This window comes from Schistocerca gregaria, chromosome 2 (assembly GCF_023897955.1).
Source record: "Schistocerca gregaria isolate iqSchGreg1 chromosome 2, iqSchGreg1.2, whole genome shotgun sequence".
NCBI lineage: Eukaryota > Metazoa > Arthropoda > Insecta > Orthoptera > Acrididae > Schistocerca > Schistocerca gregaria.
The window spans coordinates 753,358,679-753,381,797 of record NC_064921.1 but is presented as its reverse complement, the minus strand read 5'-3'; the positions used below and the strand labels follow the sequence as shown (position 1 = coordinate 753,381,797).

The window sequence follows — 23,119 nt, the reverse complement described above, 5'->3', positions numbered from 1 at the left end:
GGGAAAGTCTTGAAACCTTCTTTCCATCTGAACAATTTGCAACTCCAGTATCTCGTAAGTTAGTGACCTGAGAGATGTCTCTTGACTGTCACAAGTTGCATTTAATGCATTCATCAACGAATGTTTTCGTTCTTAATTGTCGTAAGTTTCTCAAAACAGTTCTTATTTCGTCGTGACAAGCAGTTATACTGACAGATTTTGACTGAATAACATCAAAGAGATGATCAACATAAACAAAGCACCCTCTGTAGAAGCATAGCAAGTAGACAAACGTAGGATCATCCATCCGTCGTTTCATTCCCAAAGCACAGCTCAAAGATTCTGGGTCCCACTGAGAGTCTGTATCATCAAATATATAATTAAAAACACTATATAGTCCTGAGAAATGACTAGACGTTGAAACTGCCGTGGAACGACAGTTCCAGCGAGTGTTGCTTGCATGTGGCAGTTTAAATCCTGTCTCAGTTAGCAATACAGTTCGTTTTGAGGATTTGAAAACGAATGGAATGCAGTACGATCACTTACAAACATGCATACTTGCATATGATTTTGGAGGCATGTAACAGTACCACATTCAGTTGGTGAGCGTAACAATGACGAAACAGCGCATAGGGACAGAACTGCTACATTAATTGTTGTAGTCCTCTTTCTCTGCCCGCCGTTACTGAAGCGCCATCATATGTTTGACTAACCACTTTTCCTTCCACATTCCATTATTTCAATACTGCATGAACAATGTTTGACAAACCTTTATTAGTTTTATCTACAGAAACATCGTAAAATCTAACGAATCTTTCCTCAATTTTGTCTGCAATACAGTACCTGAATATTATACTCATTTGACTCTTACACGATACATCTAATGTTTCACCAGCCTGAATCGAAATGAAATTGCAGTTCTGAATTTCAAATTTTCTCACTTACTGCCACAGTTATCATTTCTATTACATCATTCTGTATATCTGGAGACGTTCCTTCAAAGGTTGAGGATGATGACAGATGGTCTCGTATTAACTGCTCTCCTTGAGCTAGTAACTCCAACAATTCCGGATAGTTACCTTTGTTGCTGGAGGATTCGTCTTCTCGATGGCCGCGAAAGGCTAATTCTTGTTTACAAAGAAATACAATTGCCTGAATAAGACGAGCCAATACTCTCCTGCTGGATGCAACTTGTTAGTTGTATTTTATTGCTGTCAGACGAGCGGCTTCAGAAAGGACGTGCTCAATTCTACTTTTGCCCAATAACTGAAATGATTCTTTACTCTGCAGGTGACGTTTTGATGTCTGATGTTTTTGTGCTTTCCTGTCAAAGTTCTTTATTGCACAAATGGCCTCATTGCATCATTCCTTTTCACCACCAAACAGAAGAAATATATAAGAATATAATCTGTTATTAACTGCATTCGCAGTCAGCCAAGCATACTTTTCGTACCAGGCTGTCTGAAAAGTGCGTTTTGTTTGGCTTCACTTAAAACTACACTGAGTATAGAAGTAGATCGTTTGCCCTTCAATTCGCACTTCTTTTCGTACGTTAATGTAGAAAAAGGCGTTTTTAATAAAAAGTGTACAGTTGCTGGTTCACTCATGTTGGCGACACAACGCAAATATGCACTAAAATCACTCAAGAATGACTATGAACACAAATCGCGCGACTGTTCACTTCCGTGTTAAAAGCCAGCATAGAAGCGGCAGAGACCAGTCTCGATACCTGCTAGCAAGTGTAGCGCACCGGCCTTCGTGGAAGAGGGGAGGTGGAGGGCAGCCGAGAACGCCCAGGCGCACACAGCTAGGTAAGGGATGGGAGGCAGAGACTGAGAGCAGTCGAGTCTCAAGCAGGCAGGTACACCAATACTCAGGGTTCGGCGGCGCGGGCTACAAAACTGATGTCTTCGCACATTTAGTGCTCTTAGTAGAATGTTGTTTATTTTTTTGTTATGAATTACTATTGCATCTTTTTCAAGCACGAATACAGGGGAGACTAAGTCTCAAAGTCTCCCCTCACGCTACGCCACTGTTGACTTCGTGTTTCTATTCCAGTGAGCGTGGGTTGTCTTGTTTGGTTCGTGACTCTGTTGTCTGTTCTTGATGTGTCGTAAGGTCCTCCGTTGGTCGTGTCCATCCTCTCCCGTTGTGTTGTTGTTCGCGGGTCGCTCCGTGGGTCCCGCCGTGTTTGCGTCACTACTACCCTGCCACCGTTCCGGTCGCCGTTACAACATAGGCTACGTAATGGTAGCAAGGTTTATCTCTCCGGTTTCTCTCTCAGTTTCAACACCACAATCATACCACTATAAAGCACTGTCTGATCAAAAGCATCCGGGCACCCCTATGTAATGTAGAACTGACCACCAGATACAACGAGAGGTGGCCCCGCCAGTATAAAAGGTGCAGCGACATCAGAATGGGTCTGTCAGTAGAGATCAGTGACTTCGAAGTCATCTGTGTAACAAATTCGTCAGGGACCGTTCAATCGTTTTAAAGCTGCCCAAGCCTACAGTTGGTGACGTGACTATGGAGTGGAAACGTGAAGGAACAACTCCTGCTAAACCAAGAACCGGCAGATCTCATGTACTAACGGACTGGAACCACCGAGCATTGTGGACGGTGATTACCAAAACAATTGCGTGAAATCAGCGAAATGAATTACTCGTGAGCTGGAAAATCCAGTCCAGCTAACACAAAGAATGTGCGTAGGGACTTAAAAATAATGGGATACAGTTTTTTAACCAACGTAGAGTGGTGCTTGAGGTGGCGAGAAGAGCTGCGCCACTGAAAACGAGTAATTTAGAGCGATGAATCACGCTATTCACTGGAAGCTTTTTGAGGTTGGCGAAATCCTCAGGAACATTATCTGCTTTCATGTGCAGTGTCAACCTAGCAGTGAGGAGGATGTGGTGTTACGGTATGGGAGAGTTTATCGTGGTTAGGGTATGGTATTGTTATAGCATTTAAGAAGACGCTAAATGCGGAAGGATATGAACACATTTTACAGCCTTATACCATGTGGGCAGCAGAGGAACATCCCTGAGACGGTGGCTGATTTTATCGGCACGACAATGCACCCTGTAATAAAGTAATATCTGTGGGGCAACGGTCCGTGGACAGCAACATTCCTGAAATAGATCGGACTCTTCAGAGTCCCGATTTGAACCTAATGGAACAACTTTCGGAAGTGTTAGAAAGTCGAGTTCCCATCAGACCCCAGCGTCCATTTATTCTGTGATTTCGACTTTATAGGAAGAAAGTCCTGCCATTCCTCCAGAGACTTTCAGCCACGTTATTGAAAACGTCCCCCGCAGAGTTCAAGCCGTCATAAAAGTGAACGATGGAAACCCACTGTTAATGCCCACTAATAGATCACAGTACTGATGACGTTTCGCAATGGAAATGTGGCCAAATAAAGCGAATTCAGGAGTAACCCTTTGCGATTTAGGTAACCAAACACTACAGGTGACACAGAAGTCGCATTTATGTTGTTTTTTTGTTGATTTTTTTTTTGTGTCTGTTGCGTAAGATGCATATGCTACATAAGGCATTAATCGTATATCATTTTCTGGTTGTAGTGCTGTGTATCGACCCCTTTTTCCGGTGTTGATACCAACGTCTTTCGTTTTATTGTAGAAGATTAAATTGCCTATTGACTACGTACATAATAATCTTAGACTTTCAGTATTAGATGACACAGTAACTGAATTAAATTTCGAAGGTCGAATTTACGAAAGATTTCTAGAAATTTTACGGCAACACTATTGTATCTGTGCAAGAGGAGATATATGCGTCATAAACTGAAACACACAACTTTCACTGTTCTAATAACTGATCATTTTATTGAGCCACTCCACGACAGTATTCAACATACGACAAATTTCCTCTCATCTAAAGTGTTTGCTAGTATTTATTCTGCAGGAAAGTGAAAGATATTTGTCAGCTTTGAACACAATAGGTCAAAACTGCAGTTGCGACTTCTCTCTTGTTAAAATCGCATAATACAAATAAGTTCCTTCAGTCACAGAAATGTCTTACTTCCATGTTCTTGTCTATGCGTAATATTACTCTATCCCTATGGTTTTGTTTTTAAAGTTGCGCTATTAACTATAGAGATTCGTGTAATTGTGGCTAGGGAGATATTGATCAAAAGTATGACTGCATTCTTTGCTCAGCGCAGCCTTACTAGGGGAGTTTTCAAGCTATTTAATTTTATAGCTAAGAGTATGGACGAAATCTTCTTACGAGCATGGATGCTATTTTCACCGCAAGTGTTGTAAAATATTGCTTTGGCTTACACTTCTGTGGGGGGGCTCTTATTATTTTGTTTCTTTTCTTCCTCTGCAAACTGCTGTTTATGAGAAGATCCTCGATTCCATTTAGTTTAATGGTTAATAAATATCATAATATGCAGCCTGTAATAGACGATTTTCATGAACACGAGTTTCACTGCACATGTGCTATGTGACACACTGTCCTGAAAGAGATTATGATGTTAACAGCCCTTTTGACCTCTAGGAGTGGTGACTAGCATGAGAAGGTGGTGACATGTAGAAACAAGCGTTACTCTGTATCGCCTGGAGCAGTTACAACAAAACTTCGTAAGGTTTTGAGATAGTAATTAAAAAAATAATACAAGGATAAAATATCCCGACCTTCCCATTGACGACGTGGAGACAGTAAGGGGATGAAATGTAAAAATTAGCGTGATTCTGGTACGACGGATAATTTCAATCGAAATTAATTTTCAAATTACTCAAAGCTGATTCACATGTTAGGGTGAAATGTTCCTGGAGCCTTTGGGTTGTTGAAGGCAAATAGTGACAGTGAAACCCCAGCAGCTCATTCTATCAAACTTATCATAATATAAGAAAAGTAATTGTGTTAGAAACCTGTAGCATACCTCGGATAGATGAGGATATGATAGGAAACTACATTCAAAATTAGTATTCAGTATATATTAAGAACTATGAACATTTTACTTTATAATTTGAAAACACTAATTTTTTTTTTAAATCGAAGTGAAATTACATTATTTTAGATAGTGGATAGACTGTCCTATCTAACAGAATATTGTAAATGATTAACCTATCAAATCTACCATCTAAATGTAATTATATGCCACGTGGATGTCCAAAAAATAATAGACAAAGGAAGTTTACCACATTGTAATCCATCTTATGATACAGCCTCCAAATATTCGTGTGCTTTTCAGTTGGTTTGTCAACTATAACAGTGGAAGTCATGATGTTCGAATTAAATCACGAAATAAGGAGTGGACTGTGAATGGTGGGAGGGAGTTGACAAGGTGAGATTCATAGGTCCTAAAATTTTGTATCACAGCCTCTAAATATTTTAGAAATGAAAACATGGTCCGTTGCAGGCTGTACGTTAACGTTATTCATTTAATTTGTGCAGTTAGCTAGTTTCGAGACTGCATCTTTTTCAAGAACATGTATGACAAACTTATGTACATCATGTTTTACATTGTGTAAATATAATTATCGAATTCATTTTACACATACGGGGTGTTCTAAGAGCCTCTCCGCAGTGCTGTATGATTGTTAGCCACGCGTGCAGTATGATTGTTCGCCCGCCTGGGTTACTTCCCTTCAGGTGGACTCTCCCAACATTCCACTGTATCGTTTATCTCAGCCAGCGTCAGTAGTATCGTTGGCGTGTGTCGTTACGTGTTGACGCGAACGTTTGAGTTTAGCTCCTTTGTTCGTTTGTTTCGTTTTTGTCACTGTTAAAAATGCTGACCATTGAAGAACGCGTGTTTTTAGTCGAACAAGTGTTCAAAGCTGGCGGTAAAGACACAGTTTCAGTTCGTCAAACATTTAATTCAGTTTTCTGGGAGACAACGCTCCCCGATACTGTGAGAGATTTGATTAACAAATTTCGAAGTACGGGTTCAGTGACAGATGCACCGAGAAGTGGTTGTCCGATAAAATGTCCATGAGTCCGAACAAGTCAGTAAGCAAACTCGCTCAGGAAATCGATGTTAGCGACGGAGCGGCCAACACAGCTGTAAGGAAAAAACTAGAACTTTTCCCATACAATGTGATAGTCGTGCAAGAACTCAAAAATACTGATAACGGCAAGAGACTGCATTATTGTCAATGGTTGAAAAATTTCGTTCAGTGATATGGAAGGGATATTCGAAATGAAAAGTTTTTCACTGTTGAGGCGTGGTTTCATTTATCCGGGTACATGAACTCGAAAAATTCTCCTATGTGGAGTACTGCAAATCCATTGTGTATTCATGAGGAACCACTTCATTCTGTGATAATAGGAGTTTGGAATGCAATTTCTATACGTCGAATTTGTGGGTCCCATATTTTTCAACGAAACAGTAAACGCACAACGATACTGCAGTGATATTATGTACCCATTCACAGAGGAACTTGTGTTCAGTTCAGTGAAATACTGAACGGTTAATTTCAACAAGAATGTGCAACCGCGCATGCAGCTCGCGTGCCAGTGTCACTGCTTGCTGATGTTTTTGGTTCAAAAATGGTTGAAATGTCTCTGAGCACTATGGGACTTAACATCTGAGGTCATCAGTCCCCTACACTTAGAACTACCTAAACCCAACTAACCTAAGTACATCAAACACATCCATGCTCGAAGCAGGATGTTTTTGGTGATCGCATAATTTCACAGGGACTTTGACCTCCACGATCGCCTGACCTAACACCATCTGACTTTTTCTTCTGGGGTGCAGCGAAAGCAACTGTCTATAAAAACCGTCAAAAATCCATCGCTGAATTGAAAACTGCAGTATCCACTTTCACTGCTGCTGTTACAGAAGAAACGTTACAGCTTGTGTTCGGAAACATGATTAGACGGATTGAATCGTGTATTCAACAACAGGGGGGACACTTTCAACATTTAATGTGACAATTTGTAAGTAAAAATGAATATTCAATAAGTTAATAACTTGTATTTCACTGAGTTTCATTTCGGTATATTCACTGCGGCATACGGCGCGGCTAACAATCATACGGCACTGCGGAGAGACTTTTTGAACATCCCGTATATGGCTACAGGACATAATACTTAGATACATGTGAACAGAATCTAAATAATTATTCTATACCATCACACGTCACACAATAGTAGCTACAGTACTTGTAGTTACATCTAGCAGTTACTACAGTTATAGTACATGTAGTTACAGCTACTATTACGTGGCATGTGATGGTGCAGCATTATCATTTGGAATCTATTCACATGTATTTACGGACTATGACGTGCAGCGATCCAATATTTACAGAATGTAAAACGTGATATGCGTAAGTTGATGTCACTCACTTGATTGAAAGTGATGCAGTCTCTAAATCTGTTAATTGCACAAATTAAATAAAAAACACTGATATTCACAGCGTACAACGCACCGTGTTTTCATTTATAAAATCGCAGCTCCTTTGATGACGCGTACAGTTTTAGTTAATGCAGGAAACGGTACTGAGCGAAGTGGCGACCGTGCCAGGAGCTACCGACCTGCCAGAGGAGCTGCTGCTCTCGTCGCTGGGGCTGTTGGCCATGAGGCGCAGCGCCCCGTAGCCCATGTCGACGGAGACGCGCGGCGTCGACGAGCCGGCGCGCGTCGCGTCGGCGTCGCCGTTGTCCTCGCTGTCGACGAGCGGCGTGGGCGTCGTGGTCGTCTGCAGCTCGGAGGAGGTCTCCTCGGCGGCGGCGGGCACGCTGTACAGCGAGGAGCCGCTCTCGAACGAGCTGCCGTCGCCCTCGCCGCGCCGGCCCGCGCCCGCCCCCGCCGCCCCCACGCCGCCGGGGGCGGACACGGGCGTGCCCACCGGCCAAGCCACGTAGCCCGCCGTGTCGGTGTGCGAGTTGCCGTCCGCCGTCACGTAGTCCTCGCTCGTCTCCGACAGGTCCGTGTTGGTGCGGCCAGAGTCGGTGCGGGCCAGCTCCGAGCTCGTCGTCGTCGTCGTGTTCGTCATCGTAGTGTTGCCAGTCCCTGCGTTAACACATTAACGGGTTTCAACTTACAATGTAGCACAAATGATCCCATAAATTTCGCATCGTGATTTTATTTTGAGGACTATATGCTAAAACCATTTTTTTTCTTTTCCTTATGGAAATGTTACGTCGCTGAATTTGTCTATAACGAGCGATCAAAAAGTTTGAGTGCGTTGCTGCAGCGTATATTGTAACGCCCGAAGAAACCCGAAAACCCAAATAAGAATGTCATGATAGTTTAAAGTTGGGAACAGTTTAAACGTCCCCTTAGAAAAATTATAAATGACTGTGCTTGTAAACCTCTTACATTATTTGATTTTCAAACAGCTGAGCAGAACTGAACGTACTCAGACATTTTACTCTTTACCTATTCTGATCAACACTAAACTGACAGCCAATACTTTTAGCGCAACACAATCTGACTTTCAATAATCCCTACAAGAGAATGGCCCTGACTAACATTAACCTATATGTTTCACAAAACACGTACCTCACAAAAATCTTCGTTACCCGAACTACTGCAATACAGCGAGCGCCACTACTGCCAGCTAAATAAAAGATTCTAACTACTGAAGGCATAGTTAGCAAATGAAAGATTTTGATAGAGAACAAACAATGCATTTACCTTAATAGTGTTCAAAAGTCATAATATATACAGCAGTTCATGATATCCAATATTCCAAATTTACTCTTTCTGGCGGACACACGTCCAGATCGTCCGCTCTCAAAATTCCGCCATCTCTCTCCCCACATTCACCACTGCTGGCGGCTCACCTCCAACTACGCAACGCTACGTGCTGTTAACAGCCAACTGCCCAACACTACAATAGCAGCTTCCAACAATGCAAACCAACCACAGCCTTCACACAGCACAGTCAGTGATTTTCGTATAGAGCGCTACGTGGCGTTACCAACATAAAAACCTAAACAGCCTACTTACACAGTGCTATCCTGACAGCTACGAGAACTTTGACAATATTATAATACCTTAAAGTTTTGATGAATACCAATTTCAATAATTACTCACTATGTCATGATATAAAACTAGAAAGAAAGAAAGGTTATTTTTAATTACCTATCAAGCATCTTAGTAATAACTGTAAATCAGTACGACGAAAGTTAAGTCCAAAGTAATATGTCGGTCAGAGATAACATTTATTGTGAAAGAGAGTTATAAACGTGGCGAAAAGGAAATTCAGTGCGTCTACAATGCTCGATCATGAAAAAGTTAGTCACTTGCTAGCTAGCTTGCTTGCTATCACGTCGAGAGAGAGTACCGTTTGTTATACTACTACAAATGGAATACTACGAGATTGTTTCTTTTCAAATGGTTCAAATGGCTCTGAACATTATGCGACTTAACTTCTCAGGTCATCAGTCGCCTAGAACTTAGAACTAATGAAACCTAACTAACCTAAGGACATCACGCACATGCATGGCCATGCAGGATTCGAATCTGCGACCGTAGCGGTCGCTCGGTTCCAGACTGTAGCGCCTAGAACCGTACGGCCACTCCGGCCGGCGTTTCTTTAAAAAAAAAAAAAAAAAAGTTATATTGTGTGATAGAGATGCGCGGACTTTGTTCTCAGTTATTCTGACTTGAGAACTTGAATTGAAATGATATTCTGACGAGTTAATGAACTTTAATTATTGGAGATATTATTGTTGGACTCAACCTTCATCAAAGTGAACAGTTACAACGAAGAATGGACACAGTATCGAAGACTGCAATACGTGATTAGCCTGGAGTACGAAACATTAATAAGACCACACGAAGATGATACAAATACCCCGATTGTAAAAGTTGTCGTAATTATCACGATCACCGCACTGAAAAGAATCGTAACTGATCTGATCCATCGGTGTGCGTGTGGTGTGATGATTATAAACTAACTGTTAAAAAGGAACAATAAAATTGTTTGTCAGTAATGAAAATCTCACGTGTTGGCTCCATCATTTATTGAACTGTGTGATAGTTGATGATCAAAATTAATTAACTGTGAACATTTTAACTGAAAGAGTGACTTCATGAACATTGAGCATTGAAAGGAGTGTTTTGCCGAAATAATATCACGACGCACGAAAGCAAGATAGCATTATTGATTATCTCTGGATTTGCGTCGTGCCGCAGTGAACAATTCTGCCTAGCAACGTAACAACAACTACTGGAACTGAACCGCAAATGAATTTTTCCTCGCTTCAGTGATGTGAAACGACGCCGGTGATGAATTATTCACGCAATACTGCAATAACTAACTAACCGCGCGTAGCAAATCATCATAAAAATATTAACAGACAATTAAAATCAGCAGTTCGCATCGCTGAGAAGACTGTGCGCACTCGCAAACGGACTTTCATACATTACGCGAGGAACAATTTGCTTCAGGGATTTTCGGGTGCTGTTCCACGTTATCCGACAGGGACAACCATCACTGCGCGTCGCGTGTCCATTGCACCGACCGAGCTGTGGCAGCAGCGGCTCAACATCAACAGCGGCAACAAAAGGGGGGAGGGGACGTGACAATATGTAACATAGCGCGACTCCGATGTGGGTATACCAGGTGTCTCTCCTAAGAGTCATCAGGGGCAATTTCTCTGTTGCTGCTGCAGCGACTCCGATGTGGGTATACCAGGTGTCTCTCCTAAGAGTCATCAGGGGCTTCTCTGTTGCTGCTGCAGTGACTCCGATGTGGGTATACCAGGTGTCTCTCCTAAGAGTCATCAGGGGCGATTTCTCTGTTGCTGCTGCAGCGACTCCGATGTGGGTATACCAGGTGTCTCTCCTAAGAGTCATCGGGGGCAATTTCTCTGTTGCTGCTGCAGCGACTCCGATGTGGGTCTACCAGGTGTCTCTCCTAAGAGTCATCAGGGGCAATTTCGCTGTTGCAGCGACTCTGATGTGGGTCTACCAGGTGTCTCTCCTAAGAGTCATCAGGGGCAATTTCTCTGTTGCTGCTGCAGATATTTGCAAATTTAGTTTTTGCATTGTGTGGCAGGAGTTAACCCAAACAGTTATTGTTCGTCTGGTCTTTATGCGACGCGCAGTGTGAACGGGAACATGCGATTATCGCGCCTTCGGATCCTTAAAAAGCGTTTGAAGGATCGACGATTTCTGATGGAATACTATGTGCAGCACGTCGTTGTGGACTTCTTCAAGCAGCAGGACATGATATTTTACCAAACGGTATCTTCAGCTTGATGCGTCGGTAGTCTGACTGAATCAATGCTCACGGCGATTTTGCGTGATTGACATACCGACTATGGACGGTACGACCTTCGAACGGAAACGTTCTGACTGCCGCATACACATCTTTCTCTGCTGCAGGGTAAATTGCTTTACTTTTAATAAGAAACAGATCATTCATAGAGTCCCTTTATGCTTGATGATGATACGACTTTTATTTGATATTCTACAGGAAAGACTGACTTTCGTAAGCGCGAATAAAATCTTCCAGAAATTCGTGGTTTATTTGTTTCAGATCGCTCTACATCGTCGCTGAGAAAACTCTATCACAAATGATGCATGCTTGTACATGCCTTCCGTTTCTTAGTACACATTCTGAATCATGCACACGATGTATGCTGGTGCAAGCTTGCACGATTTAAATTCGATCACGCGTAAGCGTATTGCACAGATCTACGGCTTGTGCAAATTTGTGCCGCGCACACCGAAAGATGGTTGCACAAAACGCGCTGGTCAAGCGTGGGGTTACGTGTGTAGCCTCCTTAAGGCGACTCTCGACCAGTCCAGGTGCGAGTTTCGAATCTCGGTCTGGTGCACAGTCTGCTAAAAAGTTTCAAATCAGTGTATATTCTGATGCAGAGCGAAGATGTCTACATCTACAGCTACATCTATATACAAACTTAGCATGCCACCGTTTGGTACATGGCGGAGGGTACCTTTTACCACTACTAGCTATTTCCTTTCCTGTTCCACTCATAAATGGAGAGGAAAAACTAGTGTCTAGGTGTGTGTCCTTCCGTCCGAGCCATAATTTCTTTTATGTTCGTAGTCCTTATACGAAATATACGTTGGTGTAGCAGAATCGTCCAGCACTCAACTTCAAACGTAGTTGCTCTAAATTTTCTCAACAGTTGTTCCATTAAGTTCGAGTGTGCTATCGAAAGAATTCCCCTTCTTCTTCTTCTTCTAATATTTCGGCTGTATAACGTTGAGCCATCTTCAGAGTGAGCCGCAAGACTGCCACTCCAGTGCTCGCTTCGTCCCTTTATACTCGTGTACCGCGCAACTGCGCATGCAGCCACAGATGAAAATGCGCCAGAGACGTTGGTCGGTGGTAGAGACGTGCACAATGCGCCAGAGACGTTGGTCGGCGGCAGAGGCGTGCACAGTGCGCAAATCATAGATGTAACTCGCGCAATGTGCACGTCTCTGTCGCCGACCAACGTCTCTGGCGCATTTGCATCTGTGGCCGCATGCGCAGTTGCGCGGTACAACAGTATAAAGGGACGAAGCGAGCACTGGAGTGGCAGTCTTGCGGCTCACTTCTGAAGATGGCTGAACGTTATACAGCCGAAATATTAGAATTAGAAGAAAAATAATTCTTGCGGCTACACACCCGAAACTTAATGGAACAGTCTTTGCGCCGCCAAAAACTGAAAATTCACATTTCTCAACAGTGTTTTGCGAAAAGAACTTATCTCCCTCCAGGGATTTCAATTTTGATTTCGCGAGCATCTTCGTAATATTTGCGTGTTGATCGAACCTGCTAGTAAAATACCTCTGAATCGCGTCGATGACTTCTTTCCATCCGACCTGTAGTGGATGCCAAATACTCGAGCAGTACTCAAGAATAGGTCACACTAGAGATTCTATAAGCGCCCTTCTTTACATAGTTTCCTAGAACTCTCCAAATAAACTGAAGTCGGCCATTCTCCTTTTTTTAAGTGCTAGTTCCACTTCAACGCTACGCCTGGATATTTAATCGACGTGGCTGTGTCAAGCAGTACGCTGCTAATGCTGTATTCGAACATTTCAGGATTCCTTTGCCCCCTCATCTGTGTCACCTACCCTATTTATAAATTTAAAGTAAGCTGCCATCCGTCATCCGACTATAAATTCTGTCTTCCCCTTAGCAGCAGGAGCACTTTCTCTCCAGCACATAATACAGTTCAGCTGCTGTTTAGTGCTGAACTTCTGCAACTGCCATGGACAGTGCCCGCCCGGTTGGCCGTACGGTCCAACGCACGGCTTTCTGGGCGGGAAGGAGCGCCTGGTCCCCGGCACGAATCCGCCCGGCGGATTTGTGTGGAGATCCGGTGAACCGGACAGTCTGTGGATGGCTTTTAGGCGGTTTTCCAACTGCCTCGGCGAATGCGGGCTGGTTCCCCTTATTCCGCCTCAGCTACGCTATGTCAGCGATTGCTGCGCAAACAAGTTCTCCACGTACGCGTACACCACCATTACTCTACCACGCGACCATAGGGGTTACACTCGTCTGGTTTGAGACGTTCCCTGGGGCGTCCACCGGGGTCCGAACCGCACAATAACTATCCCTCTGCGACGTTGGGCGCTGGATTAGTGACCAGTTGCGGGCGACGGCGTGAGCGCGACTGACCTGTGCCGTTCCTGGAGAAGCGGTCGCAGGACTCCAGGGAGGAGGCGGCGGAGGCCTCTGAAGTGCGGTGTCCCAGAGGGCTGCGGCTGCGGCGCGGCGACAGGCCCGCCGAGTCCTGAGAGTAGCGCTCCAGCCTGCAACACCGCACCGGCACTGCCCTGTTCATCACACACTCGCTATTCCAAGCGAAAGAAAGAAAAATAATACGCACAATCAAAGGGAGCACTTCCACATTTTAACTAAACATCAAACGCAAACAATCCTTTTTGTTTATACGAGGGTCACTCCAAAAGGTATGCACACTATTTTTGTAAAAATACAGTTTTCATTCTGCATGTGTGAAAGTTTTACAGTGTGTAGATACATCCTTCCCGCTTGTTTTCAAACTTAGTTCAACCTGTTCCCATGTGTGGTGCCGTCACAGCATGTCTTCAAGATGGCTGTTACACTTGACGTTCGTCAGAAGCAACGTGCTGTCGTAGAATTCCTGTGCCGTGAAACCGAGACAGTGGGAAACATCCACAAGAGGTTGAAAAAGGTGTATGGAGATGCTGCTTTCGATCGCAGTACAGTTAGTCGGTGGGCAAGTAGGTTACGTGGAGAAAGCGGAGACGGCAATATTGAGTATTGTCCTCGCAGCGGCAGGCCTCGTAGTGCACACACTCGAGACGATGTGCAGAGAATTAACGAATTGGTAACTGCTGACAGACGCATCACAGAGAACGAATTGTCACGCTACGTTGGGATGGGGGAAGGAAGTGTTTGCAGAATACTAAAATTGTTGGCGTTAAAAAAGGTTTGTGCCAGGTGGGTTCCCAGGATGTTGACAGTGGCTCAGAAAGAAACAAGAAAAACGGTATGCAGCGAACTTTTGGAACAGTACGAGAATGATGGAGACGAATTTCTTGGAAGAATTGTGGCAGGTGTTGAAACACGGCTCCGTAATTTTTCACCAGAGACGAAGAGGCAATCAATGGAGTGGCATCATGCAAATTCACCCAAGAAAAAAAATTAAAAACCACACCTTCTGCTGGAAAAGTTATGGCTACGGTGTTTTTCGATTCCTAAGGACTCTTGCTTGTGGACATCATGCCAAGTGCAACAACCATAAATTCTGATGCATATGTGACAACACTGAAGAAACTTCAAGCTCGACTGAGTCGTGTTCGACCACATCGGCAAAAGCAGGATGTTTTGCTGTTGCACGACAATGCACGGCTACATGTTAGTCAAAAAACCATGGAAGCGATCACAAAACTCGGATGGACAACACTGAAACACCCGCCTTACAGTCCTGACCTGGCTCTCTGTGACTATCATCTCTTTGGGAAACTGAAAGACTCTCTTCGTGGAACAAGGTTTGAAGACGATGACTCCCTTGTGCACGCTGCCAAACAGTGCCTCCAACAGGTTGGTCCAGAATTCTAGCTGCTTCCAAGATGGCGTAAGGCAGTTGAGAGGGATGGAAATCATGTAGAGAAATGAAAATATTGTTCCTAAAGGATGTGTCTACACACTGTAAAACTTTCAAAAACGTAGACTAAAAGATGGATTTAAAAAAATAGTGTGCATTTATTTTGGAGTGACCCTCGTATAAAGCATCTCTGCCTGAGTAGCTGATTGGTTTGGAGTTCGAGGATGGATGCTGCAGTGCAGAGCAGTAGGGGAGAAGAAACATCACACCCATTGGCAAAGGAAACAGGAGATAGGTATAGTCCGGATATAAATGGGAAGAAAGTCAGAAGACTGGTGCAGCTGGAGAGGTTTAGCCGAAACTACCGCTCAACAGAAGAAGAAAAATGGACAGCAACAGTGCAAGGCAGTAAGTGGTCGCATTGTTTAACACGGATGGAATGAAAAACAAGAGGTAACAGGATCTTCGTTTATTGTATTGACTGGATTTAGGTTAGCAGATATTCGACTGTACAATTACTAATCTTATGATGGCTACATCCCAGAATGCAGATCCGATGACCCGAGAGCAAACGGAATCCAAAGGATTAATATACTAATTTTATCTTGGAACTCATCCATATGGTCAGTTTTTGCATACAAAAGCCAACAATATGGGAATTGTGAGTCCGCCTTGATGCAAAACACTTTTTGTTATATATTTATTCCCCAATTTAGTATCAGCGACAAATATCGCCGTCATCGGTGGGTTCTTTAAACACAAAGCATGTAGAAAATAGTATAGTTATTGATGGCTCTAAGCACTATGGGACCCAGCATCTGAGGTCATAAGTCCCCTAGACGTACAACTACTTAAACCTAACTTACGTAAGGACATTATACACATCCGTGCCCGAGGCAGGATTCGAACCTGCGACCGTATCAGCAACTCGGTTCGGACTGAAGCGCCTAGAACCTCTCGGACACAACGGCCGGCAGTATAGTTATAAAACACTGTAAAAACACCATTACATTACATTTGTACTCTTTTTCAGGTATTATTTTATGCTAATACTTTCATACTACCTTATTTATTATATGTTACAACATGGTTTTAAGATGGACAGCGCTGTTTGCTGCATATTTTCTGTGTTTTTCTGTTGCTGTTTGACAAATAAATAAATAAATAACAACGGTGTTTTGCATCAAGGCGGACTCACAATTACTTTATTGTTAGGATTAATACATTCAGTATACTGTGGCATCAGTGTAGATAAAGTTTTCAATGAGTCAATCAGATGTATAAATCTTTTGTTAAACAAAGAGAGAGAAAAGAAAGTAAAAAGAAAAGGAGTAAAAGAAAAAGTGGCCATTGGGGCTACCTGCCATGCAGAGGATCAAGTTTCGATTTCCGGTCCTGCCATGACTTTTTCCTTAATGGGAGAACTGGACTGGCATCCACTCGGATGTGTTGTCATTTGAGGACCTGCTTGACCGAGTGGTAGCAGCACTAGAGCTGCTAAACCGACAACAGCCGTGAGAACGGTGTTCTGTTCCCCACCTCTCAATGCCGCATCCAAATGACGCCAATGGCGAAGCATGACATGGAGGCCAATCGCTCCTGGTAGGCCTGTCTGTGGCCAGAACTGCGGTGCTTATACAGGACGTCTCAGGAGAAATGATCAGTATTCAGGGACATAATGGGAACTGTCATCTGTAGCAAAAAACTTCGTGTGTCGTATACCGAATGGTTTCCGAGGTAGAACATATTTAATATACACTATTATTTTGTTTTATTCAGCACATTGTCCGGTTTACACATGTACAACAACAGCTAAGAAACATTACAACAATCGCTTTACTAAGTATGATCGAAAAATACGTATTCACTTTAAGCATTATCGTACACGTTACTACGCTGCACCTTTGTGTCTTGCTGTTCTTGCACAGGCTGCTCAACTGCCAGTTCAGAAGAAAAATGGGAACTTGGAATAATATCTATTCCACACAATAGCTGAAAACTCTGGTAAACACTCTACCGTCAGATAATCAACGTTCGGAAAACGCCGACGTTATTCTTCGACAGCACCAGGATCACAACCATTGTAGAAAACGTGAGCATGCACAATATCAACATACTCTTCATTCGACATAAACGTTTTCTGGGTATGGTACCACGTAATATTGCATAAAACTACTGCTGGAGAAAACCAAAGGTCGCAGCGGCCTTCTTATAGGTCTTGACCAGTAGACCCAGAAGGAGGCAGCTGCAACCGTGCCCGAAACATTTGTTTTCTTCAGCAGTAATTTTATACAATATGGCGCCGTACCATACCCAGAAAACTTCTGTGTCTACTGACTCTGGCCGCGGGAGCCTACGCAATTGTATTCTTCCTTGATGTACGTAGATATGTAGCATTTTAGCCAGCGCGTGTAAAAACACAGTTAACTGATGGTTCTTTTTGATACATTCTCAGTCTGTCACACTACTTGAATCCCAATACACCATGGACGATTGCGCCTCCGATGGGCTGGTTTAATGGTAGGAAGACATTCCAAACAAAGAAATTAAAAGCAATGAGCTATCTGCAGTAGAATAAAATATCAAAGAAGTTGAGTAGGAGAGACACACACGTGCGCGCGACCAGCCGAAAAATAAATGTGCATTACATGTGTTCTATCTCGAAAAACCATTCCGAATAGGGTATATGTCCAGATGGAGGTTTATGCTTCAAATGAGCATACCTGTCATATCCATGAATATTGACCGTTCCGGGACCCCCTATATACTTTATTATATAAAGGGTATAAAATTCAGTTTTCTTTGTCACTTTTATCTCTGGTTTCAGGTGGTTAGCCGGCCGCGGTGGTCTCGCGGCTCTCGGCGCTCAGTCCGCAACCGTGCGACTGCTACGGTCGCAGCTTCGAATCCTGCCACGGGCATGGATGTGTGTGATGTCTTTAGGTTAGTTAGGTTTAAGTAGTTCTAAGTTCTAGGGGACTGATGACCACAGATGTTAAGTCCCATAGTGCTCAGAGCCATTTGAACCATTTGATCAGGTGGTTAGCTGCAATACTAAAGACTGCCAGTCTCGCTTGTGAGAAAAGGCAGACCTCATCATCTGTAGCATCGTCGACAGAACCGAATCGTTCCTTTGCTGCCGAGCCGCATCGACAGTTTGAATCAGAGGCTGTGACGGTTCTGCGACCATACAGGTTGCAGATTCCTCGATTTACGCCGTAGATGGTGGGCTTCTGGGTCCACTACATGCAGGAAGAGCGGTGACACTTGTAGCGGAGGCTGTGTGGAGCTGACTGTGCTGTTTTTTTTTTAGGTTATAGGATCTCGGGAAATTGCAGAAAGGGCTTCAGTATCAAACGGCGCTGCACAAAAAGAGTAAGAGAGTAGACATAGAAACAATCAATATGTGACGTAGAAGAAGATGTAATTAGATAAATGACGAACACTAACTTCCCTTAACGAAGGGTTATTCAGCACTTACACATACAAGAGCACGGAGCGAACTGCCCCCGGCCAGAATACATACAGTATACATACAGCTACTGAAAATTCCAGTACAATGATTCTTGACATTTGTAGATACTTCCAGTACGTAATCGAGCCGAATATAGAAATTAAAATTGTACAGTCCAGGCGAGTTTTGAACCCACGACCCTCCATGCAACAGTTTTTTTTTCATTTTGTTCGTTATTGATCGTTGTGTTTGGTCGTTGCGGACGTCGCAAGACACCCTGTTCAAGTTCGGTGGTTGATCCTTCCACTCAGTTTTTTGTTACAGAGGCCAACCGGCTCTCTGATCGAACACGCTGAGCTACCGTGCCGGCTGTTCAGAATCACAACCACTAAACCACGGAGCTACTCAGCTTCATCTGCGACACTGCTCCCTCCTTTAGTGAACAGCGTCTTTATGTTACGTCACCCAAGTCCGGGAAGGAGTCATCGGTTCTGCATACTCCGACTCCTGATGACTGATTCTCGCCCTGGCGGTGTTCTTCTTAGAACTTCATTAGTCGCTATGCTCTTCGTCACCTTTTCCGCTTGTTGCCTGTCGCTGGAGCTTCTAATTTACCCTGGGTAGCAGGATACTTGTACGGATTCATTCGAAGGACTTGGACCATATCTCTGATCTTTCGTCGTTTGTGTCGGGGTCGAAATCTACAACTTCATAAATAACGTCAGACAACTGTCTTACAACCGTGTAAGGTCCAAAGTAACACCTGAGGAGCTTCCCAGAGAGACCAACCTTCCGGAGTGAAGATCCAGACGAGGACACCAGGCTGGTAGACAACAGGGCGGTGGCTCGCGGCGATGGTTTTCTTGAGCCTGCAGCGTGTGGAGTCGAGCTAACTGCCGAGCTTCCTCAGCTCTGGTTCCCACCTGGCCACTGGTCACTAATCATCCACATCATCAGGATGTATCGGAAAAACAGTGTTCATCGTCGTAGTCGCCTCACGCCCATGCACCAGGAAAAATGGCGTAAATCCTGTGGTGTCTTGTTTAGCGGTGTTGTAGGCAAACGTCACGAAACGTAGCACCTCATCCCAGTTGCTCTGCTCAACATTGACGAACATTGATAGCATGTCAGCCAAGGTCTTACTAAGGCGTTCAGTAAGCCCGTTACTTTGCGGATGGTAGACAGTCGTCATGTGATGAGTAATGTTGCACCGACGGTTTATCTCTATCGCCAGATTCGATTGAAAAACTTTCCCTCGATCCGTAATTAACGACCTTGGGGCACCGTGTTTTAATACAATGTCTTCCACGATGAATTTGGCTACCTCAGATGCTTCGGCTGTTTTCACGGCTTTTGTAAAGGCATAGCGTGTCAGATAATTATCGCAAACAATAATCCATCTATTGCCACTAGCAGACGTTGGAAATCGTCCGAGGAGGTCAATCCCAACACACTGGAAAGGCGATTCGACTGGTGGAATTGGTATGAGTTGGCCAGGTGTTTTCTGAGGAACCGCCTTTCTCCTCTGGCACTCTCGACAGTGCGACACATAGTGACGGACAGTTCTAAATAAACCTGGCCAGAAAAATCTCTTGTGATTGTATCAAAAATGGTTCAAATGGCTCTGGGCACTATGGGACTCAACATCTGTCATTAGTCCCCTAGAACTGAGAACTACTTAAACCTAACGAACCTAAGGACACCTGCCCGAGGCAGGATTCGAACCTTCCAGACTGAAGCGCCTAGAAGCGCTCGGCCACTACGGCGAATTCTATCGTATGTCTTAATAAATCCTAGATGTCCGGCCTCAGGTGTGTCATGGAATTTCTGTAGAATATCTACGCGTATGTGTTTAGGAATCACTGGTAGCCACCTCTTTTCAAACGGCTCAAAGTTTTTCTTGCAAATAACCCGTTAAATTGTCCTTTCACATCCTCTGACCGATTTAAGGCAATATGTTGGCGTCCTCCTCCTGCTCAGCAGAGAGATCCTGGAGTGCAGCGAGACAGTCACTATCTTCATCAAAGTGCTGATGGTCTTTCACAGGGTTTCTTGAGAGACAGTCGGCGTCTTGGAGTTTTCTTCCACTTTTGTACACTATGGTAATGTCATACTCTTAAAGACGTAGTGCCCACCTGGCGAGTCATCCAGTTGGATTCTTATGACTTGTCAACCAACAAAGTGGAGGAAGGTCTCTAACAACTGTGAATGGCCTTCCATAGAGATACTTTCGAAATTTGCACATGGCCCAGATCATAGCAAGAAATCCTCTTTCTGTAGTTGAGTAGTTTCTCTCGGCTTTTGTAAGTGTCCTAGAAGCATAGGCTATAACCTTCTCTTTTACATCCGTAATTTGCACCAGAACACCACCGATCCCATACCCCCTGGCATCTTTGTGTAGTTCTGTAGCCGGCCGCTATGGTCGAGCGGTTCTAGGAGCTTCAATCCAGAACCGTGCTGCTGCTACGGTCGCAGGTTCGAATCCTGCCTCGGGCATGGATGTGTGTGATGTCCTTAGGTTAGTTAGGTGTAATTAGTTCTAAGTATAGGGGACTGATGACCTCAGATGTTAAGTTCCATAGTGCTCAGAGCCATTTGAACCACTTTCGTAGTTCTGTATGTGCTCTCTCATCATACAGACCAAATACAGGGTCAGTCGTTAGAGCTCTTCGCAGCATACCGAAAGAATCTCGTTGAGGACCATCACAGATAAATTTAGCATCATTCTTTAACAACTCTTGGCCTGGCTTTGATACAAAAGTCTTTGATAAAACGTCGGTAGTAAGAACGTAATCCGAAGAAGCTACTCACATCTATAATACTTTTAGGAAAAGGAAATTCAGTTTCAGACCGCCTTTTTGGAGACACTTAACAACGGCCCTCAGTCTTATCTAAATAACAAAGACGCATCGTCCACTTCAGGTACCTTAGAAGATTATCCATCATCCGTTCAATAGTTACTGGTGCATTACACAAACCAAACGGCATTACCTCAAACTCATACAGGTCCTTAGGAGTGATGAATGCAATTCTCTCAATACCAGCCTCATCTACTTCGATTTGCCAGTATCCCGAGTACATGTGCATGATTGAGAAAAACTTAGCCCCCTTCAGACAATCTAGTGTATCGTCAATTCTTGGAAAAGGGTAAGCGTCCTTTTTAGCTATCTTATTAAGCTTCCTGTAATCAACACAAAAGCGCCAACTACCATCCTTCTTCCTGACAAGGACCACTGGTGACGACCATGGACTCTGCGAAGGCTGAATAAAGTCATTCTTCATCATTTTCACTACCTCGTCGCGAATTATTCGACGTTCCTATGCTGACACACGGTATGCTCTCTGGCTTATTGGTTGATGGTCTCCAGTGTTAATCCGGTGATTCACCGTCGATTTGTCTAATTTGTTCTTCACCTGTGGATTGAAGCATTCAGAGAACTCTTGAAGATTCTTCTGTTGTTCCTTAGTGAGATCTGGTGATAGCTAGAAGATCTTGTCTCGTAGTGGTAGCGCTAATTTCGCCCACAGACCCGGCATGGGAGGTTTCTATGACGCTCTGATGTTCTTCAGTTAACGGCTCAGCGTTTGCTACGCACATGCGTCTTGGAAGATTCTGCGGTTCTCGACGACAGTTAGGTATCCACAGTTCACTGAATCCTTTCTTAAACGTGGCGACAGAGGCTGGGATGACCAAGTTATTCTTCAGTGAAATGCTTCTCTTACATTCCACTACAAGATCCATGGGTTGACGCATGGCATGACACGTGACAGCTACCTTTCTAGCGCTGACTACAGGAATGATCACTTCATCCAGCACACACAGTCTCCACGCACTCGGATGCGCATCTTCTTGTCCCCAGTATCTCATCTCGTCTAGCATAATCTTCGAGCGACCACAATCTATAATTGCCTGAGAAGCTTACAAAAAGTCCTAACCGAGAATGACTTCATGACTAGACTCTTGTAAGACAATGAATTCTAAGGGCTGTGTATCGTCACTTATACCCACCGAAATGACACATCTTCCTGTAGGTTTTACATATTTTCCTTTAGCCACCTTCAGCAGAGATGTTTTGCTGTGGACGAATACGGTTTTCTGCAACTGGCGACAGTACTTCTCCGAAATGAATGAATATAATGCTCCAGAGTTCACAAGAGCTTGTGCTGGTCGGCCATCCATGAGGATATCGACGTAGTTTGCTATCATTTTTGTAGTGATCAACGGCAGAGGATATTATTCTTCTGTGGCCTCGCCTCAAAGGAAGGTCGTACCCTCAGTTTTCCAGGTTGCGGCGGCTAGGTGATCGACTGGAGCTTCTAAACGCCAATGGAGACCTTGATCGGGGTGTTGGGGAGCGTCCTCTCCAACGGATACCTTGCGGCGATGGTGACCTACTTCGTCCTGCACCCACATCTTCTTGCACATCGTCGTCGTGCTGGAGTTGGCGTCGGCTAAGATGGGTCAGCTGTCTTCTGGCGCGGGCATCATCAAATGTCCACCGCCTTTCTCGACAATAGCGCACCACATATCCCGGTCGTCCGCAGTGGAAATACACTGGATGGTTATCATGGGTCCTACAGACGTCGGTCTTCCTTGGTGCCCAAACAGGTTTCTCGTGCAGCATTGTAGGGTCTCGACTTTTTTACAGTTTTAAAGGGAAATGAAGGACGGGAGATTGGGGTAATGTCTTTTCCACTTCCTCC

The 23,119-nt window shown here is 44.1% G+C and overlaps 1 protein-coding gene across 1 annotated transcript in view; it reads right to left on the bottom strand.

Annotated features, from left to right (window-relative positions):
- Positions 1-23,119, bottom strand: part of LOC126335960 (uncharacterized) — a 1,093,560-nt gene that overhangs the window by 258,475 nt on the left and 811,966 nt on the right. The window contains exons 13-15 of the mRNA XM_049999436.1: positions 13,548-13,681; positions 7,758-7,966; positions 7,489-7,631 (exon numbers count right to left, since the gene is read on the bottom strand). Of these exons, the coding sequence (XP_049855393.1) occupies positions 7,489-7,631; positions 7,758-7,966; positions 13,548-13,681 (486 nt within the window). The remainder of the gene's footprint in view (positions 1-7,488; positions 7,632-7,757; positions 7,967-13,547; positions 13,682-23,119) is intronic.